The sequence below is a fragment of the Dicentrarchus labrax genome, unplaced genomic scaffold (genome assembly GCF_905237075.1).
Source record: "Dicentrarchus labrax unplaced genomic scaffold, dlabrax2021, whole genome shotgun sequence".
Taxonomy (NCBI): domain Eukaryota; kingdom Metazoa; phylum Chordata; class Actinopteri; family Moronidae; genus Dicentrarchus; species Dicentrarchus labrax.
In genome coordinates, this window is record NW_026136719.1 from 35,665,494 (window position 1) to 35,680,715 (window position 15,222).

Genomic DNA, 15,222 nt, shown 5'->3' on the forward strand with positions numbered 1-15,222 from the left:
AATAAAGCAGGAAGGCGGGTCGAAGGTCGATTTTAATAAAGAAACATTTTAAGATTTGAATACAACGAGAAAATGTTTTATTGCATCTTGATTATTTTAATCACAATGTTTAACAGACAGGTAAGATGGACACACACACACACAGTCAACATGCTTTTCTTTTTTCTAAAATTTTTTTTTTACAGCTGGTAAATGAGCTCATTTTTATTTATTCATGTAAATTAATTTATATATATTGGGTAATGTTAAATTCCCTCTGGGGACCAATACAGCTTTATTGATCTTATAATAATAATATTTATTCATATTTTGTGTTATTAACAGATCAATAATGTTCAGGTTTGACTGACACTGTCAGAGAGCATTAATGTAAATATATGATTATTATTAAGGTTGTAGTCTGCAGTGTTGTACTGGACGACATCATACTGAGAGCTCACAGTGACGCTGGAACTTACTTCATCAGCGCTTTACCAGCTGCTGTTAGTTTACTGAGCCTGTAACGCAGCGCTGCCAGGAGTCCTTTATCCTGCACAGTTGTTATCATCTTCTGAGGTTCAGTTTCTTTCAGGAAGTCAGTGAATTGGCAGATTTGGTTCACTGTGAAGCTCCAAACATATTTTAAAGCAAACTGAGTTTTCTTTGTTTTCTGTGTGCTCTGGCGGTTGTTGAACAGGAAATAAACCGGCTCATTGTCCTCATCTTTAGCACATTTAATGTTTGCATCTTCTAGAGCTTTCAGAGCATTTTCAGGTGTCAGACCATCTGAGTGAGTGATGAGGGGAACAATGTTCTTCTCTATGTTTTTTCCAAACAGAGACACCACTGAATCAAAGATGTACCTCACTCTGTCACTCACTCGATTCTCAGTCGCTTTCAGCACCAGACCCACTACATTGATCTCATGGACTCCGTCCTCTGAGCGGAACAAGTCTGATAATCTCTGACTGATGATTTCATCTTGTTCAATCCCTCTGGTATCTCCATATCCAGGAGTATTGATGATGGTCAGAGAGTAGGGCAGAGTTTCATCTTCAAAACCAAAGATCTCATAAACGATCACATCTGATGTCTGACTCTCTGACTGACTTCTCTTCTCCTCCTCTACGATGTGAAACCAGACATCGTCCTTCCACTTCACTCCCATGCTGTAGTTGACCAGAGTGTTGACCAGAGTAGATTTTCCTGCTCCTGTTTCACCAACAAGTAAAATGGTTCTGTTTGTCTTGTTCACATCTTTTTCACCAAGAGTCATTCTTGTTAGAGTTCCAATCTTCTCTTTCTTTGGTTTCAGCTGGTAGACAGCGGGAGATCCTGATTGGATCAGAACACTTTTAGAGATGATGTCATTATATTTCAGTGAGGTGTTATTCTTCCTGTTGAAAAAGTAGATCATTTACACATTTAATTTCATGTATATGTTTTAGCCTTTAGTTATTTTCTATTCATTGTTAAAAGCTACATCAAAATAAATATAATAAAACTAAAGGAAGTGTCTATATAGGTGCTGACGGTCAACAGTAAGTGTACAATGTCATCCTGTCACTGACAGATGCAGAAAAACTAATCCATGCATTTGTTACTTCAAGGCTGGATTACTGCAACTCTTTATTATAAGGTTGCCCCAATAAGTCCATTAAAACGCTCCAATTAATTCAGAACGCTGCAGCACGAGTACTGACAGGAACTAGAAAAAGAGATCACATCTCTCCTGTACTAGCTTCTCTGCATTGGCTCCCTGTAAAATGTAGAATAGAATTTAAAATCCTCCTCCTCACGTATAAAGCTCTTCATGGTCAGGCCCCTTCATATCTTAAAGAGCTCATAGTACCCTATTACCCCTCTAGAACACTACGTTCTCTGAATGCTGGGCTACTTGTGGTTCCTATAGTCTCTAAAAGTAGAACAGGAGCCAGAGCCTTCAGCTACTATTCATTATTCCCCATTGTTGTGACTGTTGTCTTCATCATCATCATCATCATTTGAATTGGTGTTATACAAATAAAACTGAATTTAATTTAATTTAATGTACTGATTTGAACAAAAGTACTATAGCCCAGTGTAAAAGTACAGGGGTTAAAAAAACAATATTAAATAATTCAGTAATGAAATTAAACTGAAAGTAATTTAGGTTAAAAGGTTAGGTTGAAAGATGAAATGTTAACAAAGAGATTAATATAAATTCATAATAAATAAAGTAGAGTGTAAATAGTTGTTACATTAAACTGTTCTATATAGTAGTTAAAGAAAAGTGTGTGGTAAACCAAAAAGGAATATAGAGATTTGTGTCGTTGGTTCATGCTGTTTCATTTGATTGGTTGCTGTACAATGTCACCTGTTGGTAATTGATTGATTGAATTTTACAACACACACACACACACACACACACACACACACACACACACACACACACACACACACACATATAACTTCAAAGCTACAGGTTTGTAAACTTGCTCTTATCTTGGATGTATACATAGGTATAAAAGCTCAAAACCTCTAAGGTCAGCTTTTAACGGCAGCCTCTGCCAGCTTGGTTGTGGATGTTCAGCAACATGCACCCTCTACCTTTGCAGCAACCTCCCGTCATCCAGGTGCTCCTCCTGACCCATCACCACAAAGGTGCCCATTCTGCCCTTGCATGACTGAGGCCAAATGCCACAAATGTCATGCATATATTTGCAACACACACCATAACGACAACATACTGCCACTCGTGCAAGTGAAGGCATATTCACACACACACACACACACACACACACACACACACACAGAAGGGTGAAACTTGTCGTAATGAGTTGGAATAACGTTGACTAAAAAGGGTAAACACAGAATTGGGAAATAATTTATATTTTATGCTTCATAAACAGTCAAACCAGAAGGGGTCAATTTTGACCCCGAAGGACAACAGGTGTCATTATGTGTCACCATTAACCAGTAACCTTCAGTTACCAAGCTCCTCTCCTGTGGAACCAGCTTCCAGTTGTGGTTCTGGAGGCAGACACCCTCACCACATTCAAGAGTAGGCTTAAGACATTCCTCTTTGATAAAGCTTATAGTTAGGGCTGGATCAGGTGAGTCCTGAACCATCCCTTAGTTATGCTGCTATAGGCCTAGACTATCGGGGGATTTCCCATGGTGCACTGAGCTCCTCTCTTCCTCTCTCTTTCTGCACTCATTCATGTCCCATTAATGCATGTTACTAACTCCACTTCTTCCCCGGAGTTCTTGTGCTTTCTCGTCTCGCAGGTTCTCATGGATCCTGGTGGAGCCTCCTGCCATGGTCCAGCTAGATTGCCGTTGCCAATAATGTTGTTACTGTGCACCTGTCTGTCTGTCTGTCTGACTGTCTGTCTGTCTGTCTGTCTGTCTCTCTCTCTCTCTCTCTCTCTCTCTCTCTCTCTCTCACCCCAGTTGGTCAAGACAGACGACCACCCACCTAGAGCCGGAGGATCTGTCCTAGGTTTCTGCCTTTTAACAGGCAGTTTTTCCTTGCCCTTGTCTCCAAGGTCTTGCTCATGGTGGTACTGTTGGGTCTCTGTAAATAATGTTATAAAGAGTTCGGTCTAGACCTGCTCTATTTGAAAAGTGTCCTGAGATAACTTCTGTTATGAATTGGTGCTATACAAATAAAATTGAATTGAATTAAAAAAATAAAAATGTTTTCAAACAGTGTCCTGACTAAACAGTCAGGTAACGTACCACGACAGTAACGTGCATGCTTCTGGATTTTCTGTGTGACTGTTATAGAATAAAGATTTGTCAGCCGCACTGCACCCGAGTTACACACAGGCCTACAACTTTTTTATTTTTGTGTGTATGTGAGAGTGTGTGTGTGTGTGTGTGTGTGTGTGTGTGTGTGTGTGTGTGGGTCCGCTGTTTTATTTTGTTTAGTTAAGTAGCATATCTGATCTGAGTCTGGTAAGTATAAAGAAATCGTATTAAAGGGGTAAGAACAAGGAATTTTAGCAGAGACCTGAGATAATTTAAGTTTTGAATAGTATTTTAATATTGCCAATACTATTTTATAAGTGTCTCATTTTCTACGGTGTTTTTGCCAATTTTGGTAAAGGTACATTTGTTTAAAATGTAGTATTTCAAATATAATATTGTATTTTAAACGATTTGAGTAATTGTGTTATTTCATTTGGGTTTTTTTTTAACTAACAAAGTAAATATTATTTGTGTTACACTGCTAACAACAGGTCAGTAAAATATTATTTCATTTATTTGAAAGAGTTGTCGGGGGTCAGTTATTTAAAATAGTGTAGAGTATGTGTGAATAGAGCCAGTGATAAGTCTAACAGTGTTGTTGATTATTCATCCTTCGTGGTAGCTACCTTAATAAATCGAACCCAAACACCCCATCATTCAAGTCCAAGGTGAGTTCCTTTAACTTAGTCGTTTACTGAGTGTTGGGGTGCTACAGTACTTTGGTCCAAAATGTTCCAGTTGTATGTTTAAAGTGTACATGTGGATTAAACCACTCTGAAGGCATAGACAAGCATTAAAAAGGATTTACGTAATACATTAACAATAAACAGGAAATACTGCTTCACTACAATCTAAATGAAAATATTAGAAGCATTTGAAAAGGATTTAAAATGCAACACTTTACTTTAAGCATTCACTAACAATATATAAAGATGTAATTGATGATTAATAACACACTGTGATGTAGTTATTAGCAGTTATACATTCAGTGGTTCTTTATTAGGTAAACCTGTAAAATCTATTACAGTCCAGATCAACAGCTCTATGTTATCAGAGTAGCGTAGCTCCTTTAAGCAATAGAGCAGTGTGTGATGTGTGAGCGTAACGTATGTGTGTGTGTGTGTGTGTGTGTGTGTGTGTGTGTGTGTGTGTGTGTGTGTGTGTGCGTGTGTGTGTGTGTGTGTGTGTGTGGTAGAGCGAGAGAGAGAGAGCGGGTGTGTGTGAACAAGAGTGACTGTGTGTGACGGTGAACGGCAGCAGAGAGACACAGGTTAGCCATAGGTTTTTGGGTTTAGCAGTCAGTGTACAGTGTGAGTTACAGTTGTAAAGTGAAGTTTCTGTGTATTGTTTACCAACTGCTGAAGATAAAGTGAAGACGTTAGCCCCGACAGTTAGAGTCAACTTTGGCCCTGGAGGAAACTCTCCCCCTAAATTCTACATTTACAAAGACAATGGTGTTCAGATTTGACTGACACTGTCAGAGAGGTATTAATGTAAAGATATCTTTATTGTTTAAGGTTTTAGTTTTCCGTGTTATCGTACTGGTCTACATTTTATTGAGAGGTCACAATTGTTGTGTTGTTTACTTACTGAATAACTTCTTTACCAGCTGTTAGTTTACTGAACCTGTAACGCAGCGCTGCCGGGACTCCTTTATCCTGCACAGTTGTCATCATCTTCTGAGGTTCAGTTTCTTTCAGGAAGTCAGTGAATTGGCAGATGTGGTCAGCTGTTATGCTCCATGCATTTTTTAGAGCAAACTCATTTTTCTTTGTTTTCTGTGTGCTCTGGCGGTTGTTGAACAGGAAATAAACCGGCTCATTGTCCTCATCTTTAGCATATTTAATATTTGCATCTTCTAGAGCTTGAAGAACATTTTCAGGTGGCAGACCATCTGAGTGAGTGATGAGGGCAACAATGTTCTTCTCCATATCTTTTCCAAACAGAGACATCACTGAATCAAAGATGTACCTCAGTCGGTCACTCACTCGGTTCTCAGTAGCTTTCAGCACCAGACCCACTGCATTGATCTCATGGACTCCGTCCTCTGAGCGGAACAAGTCCAATAATCTGTGTTTGACTGCTTCATCTTCTTCAATCCCTCTGGTATCTCCGTATCCAGGAGTATTGATGATGGTCAGAGAGTAGGGCAGAGTTTTACCTTCAAAACCAAAGATCTCATAAATAATCACATCTGATGTCTGACTCTCTGACTGACTTCTCTTCTCCTCCTCTACGATCTGAAACCAGACATCGTCCTCCCACTTCACTCCCATGGTGTAGTTGACCAGAGTGTCGATCAGAGTAGATTTTCCTGTTCCTGTTTCACCAACAAGTAAAATGGTTCTGTTTGTCTTGTTCAGATCTTTTTCACCAAGAGTCATTCTTGTTAGAGTTCCAATCTTCTCTTTCTTTGGTTTCAGCTGGTAGACAGTGGGAGATCCTGATTGGATCAGAGCACTTTTAGAGATGATGTCATATTTCAGTGAGGTGTTATTCTTCCTGTTGAAAAAGTAGATCATTTACACATTAAATTTCATGTATATGTTTTAGTCTTTAGTTATTTTCTATTCATTGTTAAAATCTACATCAAAATAAATATAATAAAACTAAAGGAAGTGTCTATATAGGTGCTGACGGTCAACAGTAAGTGTACAATGTCATCCTGTCACAGACAGATGCAGAAAAACTAATCCATGCATTTGTTACTTCAAGGCTGGATTACTGCAACTCTTTATTATCAGGTTGCCCCAATAAGTCCATTAAAACGCTCCAATTAATTCAGAACGCTGCAGCACGAGTACTGACAGGAACTAGAAAAAGAGATCACATCTCTCCTGTACTAGCTTCTCTGCACTGGCTCCCTGTAAAATGTAGAATAGAATTTAAAATCCTCCTCCTCACCTATAAAGCTCTTCATGGTCAGGCCCCTTCATATCTTAAAGAGCTCATAGTACCCTATTACCCCACTAGAACACTACGTTCTCTGAATGCTGGGCTACTTGTGGTTCCTATAGTCTCTAAAAGTAGAACAGGAGCCAGAGCCTTCAGTTACTATTCATTATTCCCCATTGTTGTGACTGTTGTCTTCATTATCATCATCATCATTTGAATTGGTGTTATACAAATAAAACAGAATTTAATTTAATTTAATTTAATGTACTGATTTGAACAGAAGTACTATAGCCCAGTGTAAAAGTACAGTGGTTAAAAAAAACAATATTAAATAATTCAGTAATAAAATTAAACTGCAAGTAATTTAGGTTAAAAGGTTAGGTTGAAAGATGAAATGTTAACAAAGAGATTAATATAAATTCATAATAAATAAAGTAGAGTGTAAATAGTTAATAAAGTAGTTACATTAAACTGTTCTATATAGTAGTTGAAGAAAAATGTGTGGTAAACTAAATAGGAATATAGAGATTTGTGTCGTTGGTTCATGCTGTTTCATTTGATTGGTTGCTGTAGGTATCACTCAATGTCACCTGTTGGTAATTGGCCATAGGTAAGGGAGTGAACGAAAAAGGAGCGGGAGAGAAAAAGCCACAACAAAAAAAAAGGTTAAGCACAGAATTGGGAAATAATTTATATTTTATGCTTCATAAACAGTCAAACCAGAAGGGGTCAACTTGCCCCCAGAGGACAACAGGTGTCATTATGTGTCACCATTAAAAAAATCGAAATGCTTTCAAACAGTGTCCTGACTAAACAGTCAGGTAACGTACCACGACAGTAACGCACATGCTTCTGGATTTTCTGTGTGACTGTTATAGAATAAAGATTTGTCAGCCGCACCGCACGCGAGCAACACACAGGCCTACAACTTTTTTATTTGTGTGTGTGTGTGTGTGTGTGTGTGTGTGTGTGTGTGTGTGTGTGTGTGTGGGTCCGTTGTTTTATTTTGTTTAGTTAAGTAGCCTATCTGATCTGAGTCTGGTAAGTATAAAGAAATCGTATTAAAGGGGTAAGAACAAGGAATTTTAGCAGAGACCTGAGATAATTTAAGTTTTGAATAGTATTTTAATATTGCCAATACTATTTTATAAGTGTCTAATTTTCTACGGTGTTTTTGCCCATTTTGGTAAAGGTACATTTGTTTAAAATGTAGTATTTCAAATATAATATTGTATTTTCAAGGATTTGAGTAATTGTGTTATTTTATTTTATTTTTTTAACTAACAAAGTAAATATTATTTGTGTTACACTGCTAGAAACTGGTCAGTAAAATATTATTTCATTTATTTGAAAGAGTTGTCGGGGGTCAGTTATTTAAAATAGTGTAGAGTATGTGTGAATAGAGCCAGTGATAAGTCTAACAGTGTTGTTGATTATTCATCCTTCGTGGTTGCTACCTTAATAAATCGAACCCAAACACCCCATCATTCAAGTCCAAGGTGAGTTCCTTTAACTTAGTCGTTTACTGAGTGTTGGGGTGCTACAGTACTTTGGTCCAAAAGGTTCCAGTTGTATGTTTAAAGTGTACATGTGGATTAAACCACTCTGAAGGCATAGACAAGCATTAAAAAGGATTAACGTAATACATTAACATTAAACAGGAAATACTGCTTCACTACAATCTAAATGAAAATATTAGAAGCATTTGAAAAGGATTTAAAATGCAACACTTTACTTTAAGCATTTACTAACAATATATAAAGATGTAATTAATGATTAATAACACACTGTGATGTAGTTATTAGCAGTTATACATTCAGTGGTTCTTTATTATGTAAACCTTTAAAATCTATTACAGTCCAGATCAACAGCTCTATGTTATCAGAGTAGCGTAGCTCCTTTAAGCAATAGAGCAGTGTGTGATGTGTGAGCGTAACGTATGTGTGTGTGCGTGTGTGTGTGTGTGTGTGTGTGTGTGTGTGTGTGTGTGTGTGTGTGTGTGTGTGTGTGTGGTAGAGCGAGAGAGAGAGAGCGGGAGTGTGTGAACAAGAGTGACTGTGTGTGACGGTGAACGGCAGCAGAGAGACACAGGTTAGCCATAGGTTTTCGGGTTTAGCAGTAAGTGTACAGTGTGAGTTACAGTTGTAAAGTGAAGTTTCCGTGTATTGTTTACCAACTGCTGAAGATAAAGTGAAGACGTTAGCCCTGAAAGTTAGAGTCAACTTTGGCACTGGAGGAAACTCTCCCCTTAAATTCTACATTTACAAAGACAATGGTGTTCAGATTTGACTGACACTGTCAGAGAGGTATTAATGTTAATATATCTTAATTGTTTAAGGTTTTAGTTTTCCGTGTTATCGTACTGGTCTACATTTTATTGAGAGGTCACAATTGCTGTGTTGTTCACTTACTGAATAACTTCTTTACCAGCTGCTGTTAGTTTACTGCACTCGTACCCCAGAGCTGGCAGGACTCCTTCATTCTCTTGACTTTTCATCTCTTCCAGTTTCTGGACCTTCTGGTAGGACATTTTTGTTTCTAGATTTCCCAAAAGGCTCAACCTGCTCTCACTTTCTGTCTTGTCCTTTTCATACTTCTCTTTCACTTCTTCTAGGGTCTTCTGAACTTTTCTTGTCTTGTTTTCATAGATCCACTTTTCTTTTACATGATCTGATACAGGACACTCTGCAGTACATGAAGTGCAGTGGCCACCTCTCATAACTTGACATTGTCCTGGACTCCAGGCCATTTTGCATCCAGGGTAGTGACAGTGCTCTTCACAGACTGTACAGAAGACCTTTACTTCATTAAACAATATCGACATCCCACCATCAATAGGTTCTTTATCTTTGTAGCTCTCATCAACATCTACAGTGAACTTCTCATTGTTCTTTATCTTTTGTTCATATTTCTTCATCTCTTCCAGAGTCTGTTGGATTTCTTTCTGTTTTACTTCAAGAAACTCAACTCTCTCTTCCAGGTTTTGGATGCAGGCTGTCAGTCTGATTCGTTCATTCGGATCATCCACGGTCATCTTCAGCTTTTGAGGTTCAAGTTTTTCTATAAAGTCTGTAAACTGACTGATTCCTTTTGTGGTTGTTTTATTTGCATGTTTAAGGACATGTATTTTCTCTGTCCTGTCTTCATCCTGACAGTTATCAAACAGGAAGTGAACAGGCGGATTCTTTACATCTTTGTCAAAATTAATCTTTGCAGCCTCGAGGGCTTGAAGAACATTTTCAGGTGGCAGACCATCTGAGTGAGTGATGAGGGCAACAATGTTCTTCTCCATGTCTTTTCCAAAGAGAGACACCACTGAATCAAAGATGTACCTCAGTCGGTCACTCACTTGGTCCTCAGTAGCTTTCAGCACCAGACCCACTGCATTGATCTCATGGACTCCGTCCACTGAGCGGAACAAGTCTAATAATCTGTGTTTGACTGCTTCATCATGTTCAATCCCTCTGGTATCTCCGTATCCAGGAGTATCAATGATGGTCAGAGAGTAGGGCAGAGTTTCATCTTCAAAACCAAAGATCTCATAAATGATCACATCTGATGTCTGACTCTCTAACTGACTTCTCTTCTCGTCCTTCTCGTCCTTTTCGTCCTCTACGATCTGAAACCAGACATTGTCCTCCCACTTCACTCCCATGGTGTAGTTGACCAGAGTGTTGACCAGAGTAGATTTTCCTGCTCCTGTTTCACCAACAAGTAAAATGGTTCTGTTTGTCTTGTTCAGATCTTTTTCACCAAGAGTCATTCTTCTTATAGTTCCAATCTTCTCTTTCTTTGGTTTCAGCTGGTAGACAGCGGGAGATCCTGATTGGATCAGATTACTCTTCAAGATGAAGTCCTCATATGTCAATGATGTTTTATTATTCCTGTTGATGAAGTAGATAATTTACACATTTGATTTAATTTATAGTTTTTCTATTCATTGTTAAAATCTACATCAAATGAAATATAATACAACTAAATACAATGTACTGATTACTGATTTAAACAAAAGTTATTTTGTCTAACATGTTTCAGTTGTATGTTGAAAGTATCCTAGTGTTGTAAAGGCATTCTTCTGATTTTGAGAAGGGATTACAACCACTCTGAGGGCAATTCAAAGGGAAATTTTAAAAGATATGCACTCAGAGGTACTTTATTAGAAACAGCTGTCAAACCTAATGCAGTCCAATACAACAGCTCCGACATAAATTCTACAATAACAGATCAATAATGTTCAGGTTTGACTGACACTGTCAGAGAGCATTAATGTAAATATATGATTATTATTAAGGTTGTAGTCTGCAGTGTTGTACTGGACGACATCATACTGAGAGCTCACAGTGACGCTGGAACTTACTTCATCAGACCTTTACCAGCTGTTAGTCTACTGGACCCGTAACGCAGCGCTGCCTGGACTCCTTTATCTTCGTCTACTCGTCTTTTCATCTCTTCCAGTTTCTGGACCTTCTCTGTGTCTCCTTTCTCCTTCATCTTCTCAATCAGGAAGTCCAAGTGGACAAGAGTGGACAGTGAATCAGTATTCAGGGCGATCTGCTCCAGTTTGACAACCTGCTGGAAGGACTCTTCCAACCATCGATCTTTCTCTTTCTGAAGTTCTTCCATTTGCTTTTCTAGATTTTCCAAAAGGCTTGTTGTCTCCTCACAGTCTGATTTACTCTTTTCATACTTCTTCATGTCTTGCTGGGTCTTCAGAGTCTGTTGGATTTCTTTTTGTTTTAGTTCAATCAACTCAACTCTCTCTTTCAGGTTTTGGATGCAGGCTGTCAGTCTGATTCGTGAATTTAACACTTCAATAGTTGTCTTCAGCTTCTGGGGTGAAGTTTCTTTAAGGAAGTGTGTGAATTGACTCATTCCGTCTATTGTTAAGTCCCATGCACTCTTTAAAGCACAACTGTTTCTGTCTGTTTTCTGTTTGCTCTGGCAGTTATTGAACATAAAATGAACCGGCTGATTCTCCTCATCTTTGGCACATTTAATTTTTTCGACAGCTTGAAGAAAACTTTCAGGTGGCAGACCATCTGAGTGAGTGATGAGGGCAACAATGTTCTTCTCCATATCTTTTCCAAACAGAGACATCACTGAATCAAAGATGTATGACAGTGGGTCACTCAGTCGACATTCGGTCGCTTTCAGCACCAGACCCACTGCATTGATCTCTTGGACTCCGTCCTCTAAGCGGAGCCAGTCTAATAATCTGTGACTGACAATGGCATCTTGTTCAATCCCTCTGGTATCTCCGTATCCAGGAGTATCGATGATGGTCAGAGAGTAGGGCAGAGTTTTATCTTCAAAACCAAAGATCTCATAAATAATCACATCTGATGTCTCTGACTGACTTCTCTTCTCCTCCTCTACGATCTGAAACCAGATATCTTCCTCCCACTTCACTCCCATGGTGTAGTTGACCAGAGCGTTGACCAGAGTAGATTTTCCTGTTCCTGTTTCACCAACAAGTAAAATGGTTCTGTTTGTCTTTGCAGGGTCTTTTTCTCCAACAGTTATTCCTGTCCAAGTTCCAAACTTCTTTTTGTTTGGTCTCAGCTGGAAGAGAAAAGGAGGTCCTGGACGGATCAGAACACCGTTTGAGATGATGTCTTTATAAATTGATGGGATGTTAATAATCCTGTCGAAAAAGCATAAGTTCAATCAAAACTCACTGTTCAAATCGATAAGTAATTACAAATCAGTCCAGCCCTCACTCTTAAGGTGTGTTCAGACTGTGTGTCTTCTTACGTAACTGATGAAATAACATTTTTGCTGGTAAAACAGACTGAAAACACACACCATCTGTTATTAATCACTCAATGAGAAGCTGGAAACACGTGATTCAATCCACTTACTGAGCATCTTTAGTGGCTTTGACCACTGGAGGTCGCAGCGGAGCCTCTTCTGAAACAGAAGATTTTGTCTTGTCAAACAAATCCTTTTTAAATTACATGTCAATTTATGTGCTTTATATTACAACGAGTACAGCCACAAGGAACATTTTGAATACATATGTACAGAAGAAAAACCTAACATAAACCACATGCAGTCAGACATGGTAACTAAGCTAAATAAGCTGGTTCATAAATCAAAAAATAGAAAATGTTTTAACTTGCTTCTGAATGTGGACAAAGACAGATCTCAGGTCCATATTTATCAAATTGATCAAAGAGACATTTTAGATTTAAAGGTTCAGTGTGTAGGATTCAGTAACATCTAGCATTCAACATGGTGGACTCAGAGGACCCACAGTAAAACCAAATGTTGAAATTATTTAAAATAGATACATTTTTAATTTTGAAAATGTCAGAAATGGATTCAGCAACAACCCCCAAACCCCCTATATTGTCCAAATCAGCCAAACAGTTGCTCAAATATTGTCCATATAGGTGATTATGTTTATTAATGCTAATTGTACAAATTGCTCAATTTATGTTAGCCTCTGGCAGTTTCTAAATGCTGGGGACTCATATTGAGATATTTATATGAATATATTGAATATCTCAAGGTTTTATAGTGGAAATGTACAGTATGATTGATAGATAGATAGATAGATAGATAGATAGATAGATAGATAGATAGATAGATAGATAGATAGATAGATAGATAGATAGATACTTTATTTATGCCTGAATTTCCCTCGGGATAAATAAAGGATCTATCAATCAATCATACTCCACCAGTTTTATGTTTTGGTCTTCTTGCTGCAAACCTCGTGCTGCTGTTCTAAAGCTTGATGACAATGTCTCCACCAGATCAGCTCTGTCAGTCTTCTCTAGAATCATCTTCACTACCTCTACAGACTGCTGGTTATACTTCTGGATTATTTTATCCACTGTGTCCTTCCTGTCTGCTTTCTCCAGTTCGCTCCTAGGGATGACTCCGAGGTCTCCCAGGATGTCAGAGTCCTGCAGGAACCATTTGAATGTCCTGAATTCTTCATCTCCCAGATATTTCAGTGTCTTCCACAGCACCTCTCTAACAGACAATGCCCCCCCCTTTGACATGATTCATCACTGTAAAAAAGAATAAATAAAACATGATGCTGAACAAGGAGGAAGAGTTGAGCAAAGCAAAGCAAATGTGAGCAAATCAGAAAACAGCAAAGCTTCTTATTAAAATATGATCACTTAAACTAGGAAATATTGACTCTATGTTCAGATATACAAGAATCTGTGGAAGTACGTCTCCATTACTGAGGTGCCGACTCTAATGTTAGTTGTTCTAAGAAATTTACAATTTTCTCCTCTTCTCTTAAATTTCTGTGTAACATTACTTTTTACAACAATGTCTATGAAATGGTGAAGAAGCTGTGCAGTTATCAGCTGCTCCAACAATAGTGGCAACCTCCAACTTTGTGAGAAAACTGAATGTGAAACACACAAGCTTTTACTTCATGAGGAGTGTCTGAGACTATACACTGGGCAGGATTCCCTGCAGACCAAGGGAAGGACCGATATATTCAAGCCAGACAATAAGTGAAATAATATTGAATATCTATGAAAAACATAGTGTATATATAATAAATGTATAATTACTTCACTAATATAACTAGTTGATGCAAAGAAAGCTAGCTAGTACAGTAGTATAACTCAGTTTTCTTTCTATTTCTGGATATTGTCATAGCAAATGCCTAATAGGTAGAATTTGAATGATGCAAAGATCTCCTCCATATAAGGCACCTTCATCAGTAACAGCCTAACATCATCAGTCCAACTGCACATGCTGCTGTCAGTCACTTCAACTGTCCACAGCTAGATGGCAGAACACACAAACTTAACTGAAACTTTGATTTGTGTAAAGAATGGCCCTGGGTCTATTATTAGAAAGTTAATACTGTAATAATGCTTTTTAATATTTGGGTTGCTGTGTATTTGTATATATTATGTGCTTTATGGCAGATCCTCTCTCTGTATTATCATTTAACAGTGAGCAGTTGTGAAACACTGAAGTGTCAGCTGTGTGAGATCACTGTCATACAGGGAGAGCAAGGAGATAAAAGATTTATCATCTGCAGAGTTATGACACATTTGCTCCTTTACATGATCCAACTACACATCTGATACTTCTATTGAACAAACTATAGTAACGTTATGACTCTAATCTCCATTATCACATACATAATGCTGCCTGTATTACAGTATGTTTGATTGTTTACCAGCATAATGAGGAAGTGCATCTGAAGACTGTTTACTGCCAACACAAAATGTTAATACTGAACATATCTGAGACAATACCTTCAATCAGCCTTACCTTGTTACTGACAACACAATATCCTGATGTAATAGAAATAGTTGTAAGCTTGTAAGCTGCAGGAATATTCAGTATATCCACACTGAAACTTCCTTGTGTAAGAGCTGCAAACGAAAGTAAAAAAACAAGGAAATAAAAGCAGGTAGGTGTGTCCAGTGTGAGAAGATACAGATCTAAGAACCAGTAGGCGGATCCAGGGGCCATTCCTGCAGAATAAAGTGTTTATGACTTTAAAGAGGCCATATAATGTTCACTTTCAGCTTCTACTTGTTTTTGGGGGTCTACTATAATAGGTTCACATGCTTTAATGTTAAAATACACATATACCTAACTTATACACCTTAAAGGAGTCAT

General features: G+C 38.1%; 1 protein-coding gene and 1 long non-coding RNA gene across 2 annotated transcripts; both read right to left on the reverse strand.

The window, feature by feature from the left end:
• Positions 1-13: 13 nt before the first annotated feature.
• On the reverse strand, positions 14-14,994 carry LOC127351221 (uncharacterized). The gene is made up of 7 exons (XM_051378541.1): positions 14,869-14,994; positions 13,328-13,631; positions 12,471-12,519; positions 10,967-12,253; positions 9,853-10,493; positions 5,305-5,596; positions 14-1,376 (listed from the first exon to the last, which is right to left on the reverse strand). The coding sequence occupies exons 2-7, from the start codon at positions 13,620-13,622 to the stop codon at positions 455-457; spliced, it is 3,486 nt and encodes a 1,161-aa protein (XP_051234501.1). The 5' UTR covers positions 13,623-13,631; positions 14,869-14,994; the 3' UTR covers positions 14-454.
• LOC127351227 (uncharacterized) lies at positions 1,547-5,296 on the reverse strand. The gene is made up of 2 exons (XR_007880819.1): positions 2,943-5,296; positions 1,547-1,919 (listed from the first exon to the last, which is right to left on the reverse strand). It is a non-coding gene; the product is annotated as an uncharacterized LOC127351227 (long non-coding RNA).
• Positions 14,995-15,222: the final 228 nt, after the last annotated feature.

Bases quoted from the DNA above. Each gene is read 5' to 3' on its own strand.
- LOC127351221 (XM_051378541.1), bottom strand. From the start codon at position 13,622: ATGTCAAAGGGGGGGGCATTGTCTGTTAGAGAGGTGCTGTGGAAGACA. The intron at 12,254-12,470 runs GTAAGTGGATTG...CTTTTTCGACAG, and splicing joins AAAGCCACTAAAGATGCTCA to GATTATTAACATCCCATCAA. The intron at 5,597-9,852 runs CTGAAAATGTTC...ATGGTCTGCCAC, and splicing joins TCACTCAGATGGTCTGCCAC to CTGAAAATGTTCTTCAAGCT.